This window comes from Erithacus rubecula, assembly GCF_903797595.1.
Source record: "Erithacus rubecula genome assembly, chromosome: 2".
Lineage (NCBI taxonomy): Eukaryota > Metazoa > Chordata > Aves > Passeriformes > Muscicapidae > Erithacus > Erithacus rubecula.
The window spans coordinates 19,828,793-19,843,316 of record NC_136685.1 but is presented as its reverse complement, the minus strand read 5'-3'; the positions used below and the strand labels follow the sequence as shown (position 1 = coordinate 19,843,316).

At 38.5% G+C, this 14,524-nt stretch overlaps 1 protein-coding gene across 4 annotated transcripts in view; it reads right to left on the bottom strand.

Annotated features, from left to right (window-relative positions):
- Positions 1 to 11,490: 11,490 nt before the first annotated feature.
- Positions 11,491 to 14,524, bottom strand: part of DLGAP2 (DLG associated protein 2) — a 438,256-nt gene continuing 435,222 nt past the window's right edge. For all 4 annotated transcript variants that reach the window (XM_079325551.1, XM_079325552.1, XM_079325553.1 and 1 more), the window contains one exon: positions 11,491 to 13,725. In XM_079325551.1, coding sequence (XP_079181677.1) covers positions 13,507 to 13,725 — 219 coding nt within the window. In that variant the 3' untranslated portion in view covers positions 11,491 to 13,506. The remainder of the gene's footprint in view (positions 13,726 to 14,524) is intronic.

The window sequence follows — 14,524 nt, the reverse complement described above, 5'->3', positions numbered from 1 at the left end:
ACCTTGAAAACTACCCCCTTCCATGAATTTACTGAGGGTTATCACTTAACTTGTTCCTGAACTCACTTAACCTTTTCCTTCACAGGTAAAAATACAATATTAGCTTCACCTGAAGCCATTAATCCTTGTCCAAAAGAAAGTCAGTTGTCACAGTATAGCATCTGACAATAGATAACACAACAGATAATCATAGAAGATATTTACAGATATTTCATTTATGACAATAAAGATAAATACTTAGCAACTCATGGACCAGCTATTCTGTTTCCAGAAGAGAAAAGCTGATCCCAGAAAGAAGCCAAGGAAGGGTCACAATTTGTTATGTCTTACAAGGTAAATGCCATCAAATGAAACAGATCACAGATGGCAAATGTGCCCCAGAAACTTCCTACAAGACTTTCACATGGCCATGAAAGGCTGTCGTCTGCTCCTCAGATCCTCCTGTGCACAAACCCCTCCTCTCCTTGTATCATCTCATTCTCCTGTGACACAGTAAATTCCAGGGAAAACTTTGTAGCTCCAGACTTACAACAGTATTTTTACTGCACTTACTTTACTTTGATAATTGGAGACAAGCAAGCTGGGAAATGACACACAGAGGGAACCTCCCCTCCAGATGTGCTATCACAGCTGGTTTGCTTGTGGTCTTAAGTGACCCTTCTAACTCAATGGATAGAAATTCACATTCATCTTCAGATATTAGGCTTTTATTCTTTCTTCAGTTACTAATTAAAAATGTAAAATCTGATGGTTTCTTACTTGTTATTTCAAATGAAGATGCTCTTGTAAATTTTTTTTTTTATTCCGTGTCTCATTAAATAAGATGACAGTAATATGTATTTTGGAAAGATTTGGGAGAATGAAGTGAATCTGAGTGGAAGATTAAAAGACTTTGAATTTGTTATACACCAGTTTGTCTCAAAACAGTAAAACCACCTCCTAATTGAGGCTGAAAAGTGGCTCAATGAATTAGCTCATCTCATGCAGAACCTGTTTGCTTTCTGGCACAATATGCATGTGTATATTTGATTTGAGATCTGGCTGTAGAAACTGATATGTAGTGTGAATTAGCCCAAAATGCTCCTTCAGTGTGAAGCAGAATTATGAATTATTCCAAATCAGCTAAAGGAATAATGCATTTCCAATAAGCAAAGAATAAAGAATATAGCACTGACATTGATTTTGCTCTATAGGTTTTCCCTTTCCTTAGCCTTCCTTTTCAACTTCCTCCTTCTGTGGTTTAGACAAGCAAATGGTTTTATCATGAGATACAGACATGCACAAACCAAACAGAATATGATTTCTGGCCATTTGAAAAAATTAAATATATATAAAATTTACAGTTGCTCTCCTTTTATTTCTCTATGGATAAATATATGCATACATATTATATATACATATATACATATGTATATATATACACATATACACATTAAAGCCACATAAACTCATACCAATATATAAATATAAACATTCATAAAATTCTAAATACCAGATGTTGTCAATGCTTCATAAATTTATAAACATTTTACAAAATTCACTTTGACATATTCAAACCCCAAAGCATAACATTCATCTGCTTCCCTTACTGTTCAGTCATGATTTATTTCCTATCTGGCAAAACTGATTTATCACCTCTCTTATGATTGGGATTATGTCACTTTTTAATACACTGAATCCTTGATTTTTGCTAAAGCTAATTTCCTTTTAAGATTTGTCTGAAGCAGTCTATTATAATATACTCCTCCAGGATCTGCATTTAAATTGATTTGTCATTATTTTCCATTCCATTGACCTAAGCCCTGTCCTCCTCAAATATTTTAGTGCCAAGCTCTGCAGTGGGTGTGATGGTGCTCAGCTGCAAGGAGGAAGCCAAGGATGGCAATGACAGGTGCAGAGCCCTTCTGACAAGCAAACTCCTCCATGTTTTGGATAGCTCTCACCTATGCAGGTGAGTTAGTGTGGGTCACAAAGGATGCACGAGCCACACAAAAACCACAAGACCTTTTAGGAGATTCTGGCTAAGAAGGTTAATAATGTCTACTCCTGGTCAGAATCTGGGCTTCTGGTCTGGTGTAAAGGCTGAGGTGATGTTACTCCTCATTGGAGCAGAAATTTTCTTTAGTTTTTTTTCTTAATTTGCAACACCTCAAGCAGCCTAGTGCCTGCTACTAAAAAAAGGGAAATGAACCTCATACTGAGAAAAGAGCACTGCTGACTCAGCTGCTATCACCAATTTTTGCAATTCCTTATTTAGCATTAGGTATTTTATTCAAGAACAGCCCATCTTTGTTCCTTTGTGAGCTGATAACCCCATAACACACAGGAGAAGAAGGGGAGACCCTGAGCACTCACCTCTCCAAGAGCTGAGGCCAGCAGAGGCACTAGCCTCTGGCACCCACCTTCCAGGCCAGCCTCTCCTTCTGGGAAGAGCTGGGGAGCAGCTTTGGCAGGTGAATGCCTCTTTCACACTTGCAAATCATCAGCTGCTTCTAAATAGGATCTCATCAAGTGAGGTGAGGGTACCAGTGGTCTAGGCACATCCCTTTCAGAGATGTGGGTGGTGGTTTCTGTGGCTCTTCAGGGAGTTCTGACATGGATCACAGCTGCAAAGCTGCATAGGATAAGTTTGCTACCTTGTCCTAGGGTTAACCAGGGCTTCACTACCCTTATCCAAAGAAACAAAATGTAGACTTTTCTGCTAATGATGCTAATAACCTCCTGCCAGGGAATGGGAAAGTGATTTCATTAACAGCTCATAACAACTCATTTGATTGAAACAAACCAGTCTTTTTTTGATTCAGGGTCTGAACTCTGTTCACTTATGTCATGCTTTCTAAATATTTTGTAATGCCTGTTACTTTCTTTCAAGTTTTCTTCACTGCTTCTCAATTCCTCCAAAACAGGATTTAATACTCCAACCAAAACTCAACAGCATTGAACAAAGAGGAACAAGAACCTCTGCAGCACACAGGAAATGCCCCAACATCCCCAGCATCTGACTTGCCATTCTCTCAGTGGCATCACTGGGTACTCAGCCAGTCAGTGTCATTTTAAGGCATTATAAAATGTTTCTGCCTATCTCTCTTGTTAACATTTTGTGCTTGAGTGTTTGCTCGAGATTCAGAGGGTAATTTCTGCCATCTCAGACAGAATGTGGGTGGAAGTGGCTAAGTTGAAGATAGCAAGATTCAGAGAGTCTGTATCACACCATTGCCCAATTATGACAGTCTGGTTCCTAAACATGGGCAGACAAGCACACAAAAAGCTCCTGTGTTGTATTTCAGACTGTCTGGGGTTCATACTTGGGACAGAGACACACACCATCTACACCCAAGGCTGTGAGAGGCCCTTAGGCACTTGACACAGAGCAAATGCAGTGCCCATGGAGATTCCTACTGAGCAGCCTGGATGGGGGAGAACGAGCCATGTCTCAGACACACAAGTTTGATTTCTATCGATCTGAAGACTTCTTCCTTCCATGGGTAATTTGTTTTAGCTTGGCTTGCAATGTCAAGTCCAATAACGTGTGCATGCTGCAATATAAGGTTGTGTATACACGGATGATTACACAGCACAATAATTTGTTAAGCCACACTGATTTAATGATATGCTAATACATCCACTATTAAATTTCCTCTTTTCTTAAAAGCATGGGATTTAACTTGTGTTGATTTAGCATCAGGCTGACTCTCCTTTAGCTTGTGATCACATTTTCTTTGCTCTGCTTTTTCACAAAAGAATATTCTGTCACATCTGGGTGAAACATTTAGCATAGCATTCAATATAGCATTTTTTCTTGAGTGAATTACATCACATTGAATTTAGAAAGCATACCTGTTTTCTTGACATCACTGTGAATTTTGATTATATCCTCCACGGAACCTGTAACTATTCCCAGGACAATGAATATAATACTGACTATTATTTTTTTAGTAAATCATCAAAGTTGTCAATGATATTGCTGAATAGTACTGAGATCAGGTTAGATTTTTCTCCTCCTCACACTTCAAAAGGTCTTCAGATTTCACAAAAGGTCAAACACATATGCATATTTAAAATAACATTTTTAGATGCATCAGTTTTAATTTTAGAAAAAAAAAATTAGAGAGTATTTTCCAAGTTTTATATGAAAATTATACACTGGAACTGAATAAAAACCCTCAATGAAATTAAGATCTATAAGAGCTACTCTTTTTACCTAATTCCTTAGGCCATTCTTCTTGTTAAAGAGGAAAATTAAATTGGCTGACACGATAGGATGTTGGCAAACCAGTGTTGCCTAGTTTTTATCACTGTGTTATCCTCTAGCTACTTATAAATTGCCTGTTTAAAAAGTCACAGCAAAATTTGTGCAGGGATTGTGTTAGGGCTGCAGTAGGTTATGTAAGGTACTTTTCTTCATTTCAAAATTTTCACACTTCATCTGTGCTGCTACAGTTAAAACAATAGCAGCCTTCCACAAACCCACTGTCAGCATCAGTGCAGTTCAACTGGAATAAATATGTTAATTCCAGAGCATGTACTCTTCACCTGATTATTTGGTTCAGCAATTGAAATAAAATATGTCACACCTATGCCCCAGCTTTACTTGACCTTACTAGTTCATCAGCGCTGCCTGTCCTCATTTACATGGCTGTGCCTGTAATACTGAGGCTGACATTCTGCCATCTGTAAGCTGTTGTACAAGAAACAGCTTGCTTGTTAGTCCTGAAATCCTTCCCAGATTGCAGGAAGGATCAGCCTGTTTCAGGGAACACATGAAGGACAAGAGAAGCTAAGAGGTTACTGGAATTTCAGCTAGGAGTGATCAAAGCCTTAGTTCTGATATAATAGTACAGAACTGCTGTAAGTGAAGCTCCATGTTATAACATCCAGTGTTAGGACATAGAAAAAAACAACCACCAAGCTGCTCTAATGACCTCTCCCTAAATTTCATTCTTATAAAAATTGCTGACATACAGCTAGAAAATTTTGAGCCTTCCACAACACATATTAAAATGAAAATTCCTTCATAGAAGCAATGAGCCATCAGAGTACTGAATGTTGAATTTTATTGGTCTTACTGTCAAGACATTTCACAGCCTCTTTGTACACCCCCTGTCCATGGTGCACCTAACACCAGTGATTAAATCAGGAGGTCATCTTCCCCTCCAGGTGGCTCAGGATGCCAAAATTCATCATCTCTGTGTCAAATTTTCAAACAAATGTCTTTCTTGAACTCAATCCCTTCTTGGGAAGAGGGTATCTTCCACTTCATTATCCCCTCTTTTTCTGATGGCTGCAAAACAAATGACAAGTGATGGGATGCTGGGATCCTGCTCTTCATTTTAATTAATAGCATCTCACTTTTCCCCATCATTTTCCTCCCCGTGTCTGCTGATCTGTTATTTCTTATCTAACGGCTGGGCTGTAAACTTTTCATGGTAAAGGAAAATCTTCAGTTTGTAAATGTAGAATGTTCAAGTGTACAAGTGGTCTGTAGCTAGAGCTCCTAAGCATTACAGTGGCATATATAATACATGAGGACTAAAAATCTGATGATTCAAGCAACTAGGCATTTTCTATGCCACATAAATTTATATTTTAAACATTATTTCTCATACCTTCTTTGTTTAGACTGATCTTTCATTCATGCCTACAATGACTTTTATCTAATCAAGAAATGTGGCAAAGTATTGATCAAATTTTCTGCTGAGTTGCTAAAGCCATTCCCAGAGGGAGACTTGTGTGCCCTGAAAGAGCTGAAAACCACAAAGGAGGCCAGAGGCTCTTTTTGGTTATCCTGTTGCAAACAGTAAAAACACACAGAGATGCTTCAGGACTCACTTTGTAAAAAAAAAAAAAAATCTATTCAGTTACTTCTTCCCACTAATGATCACTTACAAGTAATTCAGTTTTGGATTTTTTACAAGCAAAAGAGAATAGTATTTTTTCTCTAAATAATACACAATGTTCTCACTCAAAATCAGTGAATGACATTCTATATCTATAGTATTAATGACTATAAATGAAAACACATCTATGGAATGGCACAGCTTATTCTATTATTTACTATTTTCCATCAGATTTTATATGTGTCTTCCTTTGATTCTATCTAAAATTCTATAAAAATTAATTTTAGAATTTATTTCCTAACACTCCAAAGGCTGCAAGTCTAAAGTAATAGTTTAGTGCTGTCTACAAATTTCCTAACTGGAAATGTCAGATTTTAACTAATGTAAAATTTAAAATGCAATAAAGAGTGTACTCTATCTTTTCTCAAAAAATTTAATTGCAGAATTATTTACAGGAGATGAACATAAACAATACATAAACCAATTGAAAGAGGCAGCTTCATAAAAGAGCCATGGGGCAAAATAGTGAAGCACATTTTCTTACAATCAGCTGGAGGTGAGTAGAGAACCATGAAAAAAAGAATAACTCATTAATAAAACAATTTTCAAATATGTCTTCAAAGTAACAAATAACATTCTGGTAAAGAAGATATTACTGAGAAGCAATAAATTATTGTAGCAATGAAACAACATACTGTACATTCAATTTAGGTATCCTGCATGCTACTAAATAGAATTTATCAAAAGAACCATAAAAGCATGAGAAATAATTACATAAAATTGTTTAATTCTAGTGAAGTGTAGCTTTATACAGATGGTGAATATTTGGCACTCAGTTCATCCTCATTGTTGATATGATTTCCTATGTATATATATATTTATATATATTTATATATACTTTTAATGATAACTAAACAGCTAGTTTCCTGGTTCTAACATTCCTTGAAGTTCTATAGGAGGCATTTAATTTAGTCCTTAGGCCACACTTGATTATTTTGGCATGTCCATGGTAAATGAAAGTATGAGTTTTGTCTCTGTACAGAAAATCCTGCACAGCCATAGTGGCTTTTCTTCAGGAAAGAACAGTTTTAGAGCATGTAAGCCAGGCTACTTGAAAAGGAATTTTACTTCAGTCAGGAAATTAATGTATAAATTGAACTAAATACATACATGCTGAGCCCTTTTAAAATGAGATGGCCATTCTATTAAACCTCCAAAGGGTAAATCAAGGCATGGATATGAACATGTGGATTCCATGGTAATTATAAACAAAGTTGGCATTTCTTTGTGAGGACTCTTTTCAGAGACTCAAACCTACTGCTGAGTCCTCTGCATGACTCTGACCTACCTGAAAAGAAAAATGAGCTCCTACAAAGTAATGGCACACTTGAACCAGGAGGCCTTCCTACCTCAGACTTGCTGAGTCAGGTATTGATCTGAATTATATTCTTTCATTCTGATTTTTCTTGCTAGTTTCAGTTTCTGAGCATTGATTCTAATACAACTGGGATCAGAACTTAGCCCAGTGCTCTGCAATAATCCATCTCACCAATAAGAAACTTGTATGACAGTGAAGCTTTAGGAATGGGAAGTAGTGTCTTGAGTGAAAGAGTGGCAAGGTAAGAAGAAAATTCCTCACTAGTGGGCTGTGTTTGTAAATAATGACTATATTTTCAAATAAGCCTCCTCCTCATTTATGCTTAGGTGAAACTATCCATGGTCTTGTACCTAGAGAAGTAAAAAATCCTGTCCAACAAAACCACTTTAGAAAAATAACAATTTGGCCTTAATAAAATATAGAATTAAATTGCCAGCTGATGAAAACTGTTTTGTGTTTGCTCAGTTAAAGAGCAAGCTGTGTAGACAGACTAATTTACCTTTAGTACAATCTGACTTCAGAAGCCCAGCTCTCTTCTGGCCATGAAGGGTAATGAGACAAAAGCTGGGTGTGGAAAGGTGGACCAGTGAATGTACAGTCTTCTTCTGCCATCATCTTTTATTAATTGGATATGCATTTAATGAGAAAAGATCTGGAAAACCATTTTTAGATACAGAATCATAGAATTGTTTATGTTGGAAAAGACATTCAGTAATGAATGCTGTGGCCTCTTTCAGCTATTGGAATTTTATTTCATTAAGAGGAGCTGAATCAGCCCACATATGCTGGCCAAATTTTCTTTTGGGCAATGTTCCATTTCAATTTTGGTTTTATACTTGCTATCCTGAACAGCCTATTATGTAGTTAAACAGCTACAGCATTATGCCATAGAGGTAGCTGCATTTCAGAGATAAATTAAGCAATTTCTGTGGATACAGAAGGTTTAATTCCTGACAGGACTTTGTATATGCATATGAGTAAGCCATAAAACATCTGTTCCTGAAAGATGGTCCCTGGAGGTGAGCACAGCGAATAGTTGCCGATGGGCCATGGGGCTGCAGTAGGCAGTGAACCTGCCACAGCCAAAAGTGTTGAGGATGAGCTGCAAGAAAGTGACACAATCTACAGGAATGTGAGTGTTGACTGTGGTTCCTGGGTTTGGTTCTCTGGAACCCTGACAGTGAAAAATCCTTATGTGTATATATTGATAAATGCATTTATCCTTGTTCTGTTCTGTGCAGTGGGAAGTGGTGACCTCTCATCTGCTGATCCTGGCCATGCAGAGAGCTGTCCCATTGCTCTGCCACAAAAGGACCCTTAGGCTTAGGGTTAGTCTCATGAAAGAGCAGCTGCCCAAACCAAAGCACAGTCATCATGCCTAAGTCCTGTGCCCCACGTCATCCCCTGTGTTAGCTGGGCTGGAGGGCAGACCTGGGGATGGAACAGGAGCCTGGGGAAGGCTGATTGTGCAGCAAGTACCCCGGGTGGATCTCTCCCGCTAAGAAAGGGGGGAAATGCACTTGTGAAGGGGAGACTTGCCAAGATTCCTGGCCAAGAGGGCTCAGCTGCTGGTGCCATCAACTCCCGTGCCTGGCACCAGCCAGGAGTCTCCTCCAGCACCCTCCAGGGAGCTCCTCACTGCTGGGACCTCACTGCCATTGTCAGGAAGAGAAAAGGCAGAGATTGTTTTGGAAGGTTAGTTTGATGCTCATCACTCAATGCCTATTCCCTGGGGGATGATATGAGCACTGATTACCCTCATCCCTGCTTTGCTCAGGTCTTCCTCTTGGTTCAGTGAGTCCCTTTTTCTCCTTCAGCACAGGCTCAGACTGTGAGGTCCCAGATGCTGGAAGGGTGCTGTGGAAGGAAACACTCCAGCAGCATGGGGACAGGTGGGAAAACCCCCAGCATCCCGCCATGCTGCACCTGTCCCAGCTGCAGCCCAGCCTGCAGTTTGTGTGTTGGCTAATAAAGTGCTTGGAGATCCTTCTGGATGAAAGGCACTGTGTAAGTGTGGGTGTCAACCTGTCAAACACCAGGAAGCACCTCTCTAGACACTCAGGGGTTTGTTGATATTCCTTACCTTGAGCGCAGTTGGCGCGTGTATCCCTGCATCGAAAGATGCTCTAGGAACAGCAATGGGACTAACATTGCTTCATGATTCATTTAAGCTCTCTCACACTGAGGGTCTGCTTTCACAGGTTTTCAGTGCACACAGCTTGACACCTGGAGCTGCCAAACCAGCTTCAGACCTCAAACTGGCATGCACAAGCCAGCACTTGATGGGCCAGCCTCCAGTGTGCCCTTGCCAGGGTGCCAACACTGAAATGCTGAGGAGGAATCAACCCCACCGGCTGGGCAGGGCAGGCTCAAGGCTTTGAGTGGAAAAGGCTGAGCTGGGCTGATGTGGAGGCTCTGCTCTGGGTTAGGGGGGTCTGCATGGGAGGGCTTAGGACAGAACTGGTGACACTGCCTGGGGTGCCACGGGGCCAGGAGCCTCGCAAGGGCACAGCTTCCACCGGCCCGAGGAGGCTGCAGGGTGACACACTGGGACACCTGTGACACCCCATCACGCAGCAGCCACTTGCAAAAACACCCAGTGACCAAACATTCCTTGACTGTATACTAAATGCAGTGCTGAGGAAGCAGAGTACTAATTTACTGATACAGCAGGACATGGGCTTATTTTAAAACAAATAATTTCCATTATATGAAATATATGTTACATCTATCTATATCTGTGAAATTCACGCATTTTCCTATGCACACTTTAATTCCTTCCTGTATGATCTCAAATCTAATATAGTGTCAAGGTTTAAGCATGATTTAAAATATAATTTTTTGGTATTAAACTGTACAATGTTATTCATCTTTGCATTCTGCCAAAGGCCATTCATATCAGGTGGACATGAAATAATAAAGCACTTCATAGTGTACTTCACCAAATTGCAAAGAATTTAAAATCTAAAAAAAATATACAAAGCAAAAATAAGTGTGGCAAATATCAACAATTCTACCATTCAGGCCTTTTTCCTTATTTAAATTTGCTGAATTCTGTTTAGTACACTTGTGTTTTACAGGCAATGATTAAATGAACAGAGACTTTCTATAAAGTGTTAAAATACATATTAGCCCAATTAATATTTAATTAAGCACTAGACTATTTTGCTATATTCTGCTGTTTTGGGGGGAGTCATGAACCTTCAAAGGAGAAAGAATTCTAGTTTCTATCTTTCTCTTTATTTATGCTCTTCCTACTTTGGTTTTGTAACTGACTTTTACTTGTGTGATGTGGAGTCAGATTACAATTGATCTGGTCATATGTTTATTAAAATATGGTGTTTCTCATGTCAGAGAATGAAGTAATCTGACTGATTTATTTGCAATACAAACATGATAAGCATAATGTTAGCTTTCTGAACTAACCAGGTATAAAATATGTAAATTGGAATGGCTTATTTGCCATAAAAGATATAATGTTACCTGTACAATAATTTAATATATTGCACTTCAAAATGTAATGTGCACAGATACCATTGTCTGATTTGTTGGTAGGCATCTAGTTTATTTTTGGTTTTTTCCAGTTGTTTTTTGTGGGGTTTTTTGTTTGTTTATTTGGGTGTTTTTGTTTGGCGGAACAAACAGAAATCATAGATTTATAAATCTTATACTGAAAATTTTCTTATAACAGCATGGGAAATGTAGAACACAGACTTCTCCAAGTCAGCATTATTAGGCCAGCTAGGATCTCAGTTTATCTCTAATCTGTTTGGTTTAAAATTTCTCTTCATGAATTCTGATTACTGGCAGGATCAGGTACAGCTTGTCTTAATTGCATGACCTGTTGCTGCAGGTAGCAGGGTTCAAGCAAGTAAAATAAGTGTGATTCCTCCTGGAAGTGTACTTAAAATTGGAAAAAATGTGTCAGCTGCCATATATCTAAATGTGTACAGATGTGTGTTTCTCTATTTCAAATTTCTTCAATCTAGGAAAAATACTGGCTTTGGTTTTGTGTGGATATTCTAATTAGCAGCTCCGCTTTAAGATACCAGTTTTCAAGACTAAAGATGCCAGTCTCTGCATGTACTTCTGTACTTAAAATAGTACAACAAATACAGGAAGTGGCATCAATATTATTAAGTGCCTAGGATTCAGCTCTTTCCTTAACAGAAAATGCCTTGAAAACACAAGGGATGGGAAATATAATGCTTTCATCTATAGAAGAATACTTCAGGGATTCTTTATTTTTTATTCCTTTTTTTCTTTTTTTTTTTTTTTTTTTTTTTTTTTTTTTTGTTTGGTTTTTTTTTGCATTCTCAAAGGATATACATTCGTCGTGGTTTTTGCTTCAAATATAGTTTAAGGCTATTTGGTAAAGTATATACCAGATACCAGGCTCAATTTACAGGGGTGTCTTCTCACAGAAACTTCTCAAAATTTCATCTCTAAAGATTCATACTTTGAAGCCAAGCATGCTTTGTCAGCTGTCCAAAGACAGAACTCATGCTTACTACCACACACTGTAGGAAAAAGAGAAGGGAAAAAACAACCAACCAACCAACCAAAAGAAAACAGATTTGAAGCAATGTCAGATCTGCATAACCTATGGTACTTTGTATTTTCAGTCATCCATCAGGCTGCAGGGTGTGTGGGATTTGGATTTAAAGTGCTCAACAGGTGAAGAACCAAAGTGCTTGAGTAGAATAAAGAGTTGTTCTGCCTATGGCTAAACACATTGCATTTGTTAAAGCAGGTAAATAGGGAATGTGGTAGCTGGGGCTGTCTGTCTCACTGGGTTCTTGCTCCTTTCACCTAAACTTGTGTTCAATAGGATTCAAATCTTGGTATTGGGGGCTGTGTGTTACTCGTTTTATTGCGTCTTCACCTGAAGACTTCCAAGTGCTGGATTGCTTGGTTGGCTCTGGAAGGTAAGTGAAGTGGAATAATTCTGTCCTAATTTGTTTTAAATGAAAGCCTCTTGACTGTGGTAGCTACCACTTCTCTCTTTGACAATATGAGGCTTGAAAATATATTATTTTCCTTATATTCCATGGCTGGAAATCACTTATCTCTTGTGTCAGTTTTTTTTGTTTTTTTTCCTATGTCTGAAGCAAGCAAGAATCTTATTCTTGCCATAAATGATACTGCATAGAAAAATAGTTCTAAAAATAAAAATACAACTGTAAACCACAGTTCACCTTTACCTTAACATAACCATTTAAACTTATATATACTTACCACTCACATTCATATTTCTTAAACTGTTTACAACATCACAACTGGCATTTTAAACAAGCAAGATTTTTTTGTTCTCAAGGATACCCTGGAAACTCAATTGTTATAACAATTTGAGAGTTTGAAATAGTACATGTAGCACAGCTCTTGAAATGAAAGAGAGAAGGTTTACAAAATAAATATTAACATGTAAAAGAACTTTTTAAAAATGCAATGAGTGGTCCAAAGGAGCGAGTATAACTTTTTCTTTACTCATCTTACTAGAGAAGATCTAACTTTTTAAGGCTTCCATTTTCCTTTCACCCATCACTCAAGTCCTCTTGCATTACAATTTTGTTTAGGTTTCAGAGTGTCGTTATACTGCTAACAGCAAATGTTTCTTAGTGGACATTCCCACCATCACCAGACTCGTATGCTTCTTGGTTTCTGATGAACTTTGGAGTTTTAGTGGCTGGATATCCCTGTTCATCTCCAGAAACTTGAATGAGATGAGAGGCCTAATGTTATTTTGCAGTAACAAAGATGAGAAGAGTGGCAGAGTGCATGGGTAAATATGTTAGCTGGATTCTAGGAAAAGAAACTGGAGGTCAAGGAGATAAATGGGTTCTTTCTTTCCTGCTCTTTACATTTGTAGCACCTTCTACTTGGATTAGCTAATGCCTCTAGTGAATGGTGAGATGCACCCATTTATAGTTTGTTATTCTTATCCCTAATTATCACACATTTTATAAAAATATAAATAACAAAAAGTAAGCTGGGTTCCATCTCAAGAGGTGTTTCTTGTTGTCCTCTGAGAATATATTGGATAAGTCAGGTCTTGACAAGCCCTATCCATTGTAGCTGATTGTAAGTCAGACAATAAATACAAAAAGAAGTCGTTCTTGCGGTGAGCTCAGCAAATTCTGAGGAAATCAAAAGCATTCCACTGTGCTTATGGCACAAAGAACACAACATCAAGGGCATATTTAGTGGAGAGAATGAGACAAAAATTACCAGGTAAGTGACAAACTGTACAAGCATTTTGTTTAAAAAAAGGAAGTGTGCAGCATTCTGTCTTTAAAGCCGGGTTTGAGCCTCTGGGATGTAGATCTCAATGCTGTCTGCACGCTCTGTGGCTGAATTCTGCCGGAAGGAGGCTGCTCGCTTGGCAGCCATCAGCCGTCTCCTGGCTTCCTGCCGCTGTCTGTCAGGTAGGTCCAGAGATTTTTCTCTTGTGATAGGGAATTTTCCTTTTGGGGGCTTCTTTGGTACAGGAGGAGGAATCTTTCTTTCTTCCTGCAATAGGGCATTAAAGCTAAGGGTGAGCTGCACGTCAAAGGCGCTTGTCAGCAGAGCATGCACATCAAAGACATGAAATGCAAAATACTGATTACATACATCAAGCATGCTCAATTTGTGCTTGCCCATCAGCTGACTAATGGATTACATGAACAGCTATCCACACTAGAGACACTGACAAAACCCTCTTACTTGACAACCATTATGTATTCTGCGGTCCTGTGCCTGAAAAAAGACTGTGCTTCCTTCCACCATCCTTGCAGGTATTGGCACATGCAATCTGCACACCTCACTTTCATACGGATTTGTTTAATTTAAGCTGACACATTATTACACTCATTATAAACAGAAACACACACTGTCTCTCCAATAGGAATTCAGCGCATCTGTGTGGTCTGATCAAGTGGAAAGACTCTCTAAAGTTAGCAGGACAGGATTTTTGATTAAATTAATCATACTGAGTTTAGCCTCAGTTGGATATGAGATAGCAGCTGTGTATACATGTCTATTAGTTTAGTCTCCTCCAGGAATTGCTCTGTGGAAACATTCAAGTGCCAACCAGAAAGAGAAGATACGGCTAATTGTTCTGCTTGCAAGCCTGAGCCATTTTAAAGAAAATTATTCTGAAGGATTATCAAATTAGAAAGTGAAAATCAGTAGATTTTGTTACCAAAGTAGATGTAAATTTCTCTGCAGGTGTTGAATAAAGAATTGTTTTGACCCTTTAGAGGCTGTGAAATATCATATGAGGGTCTATAATCAAGGCATGGTACACTAATTCAGCTTAGAAGTGATG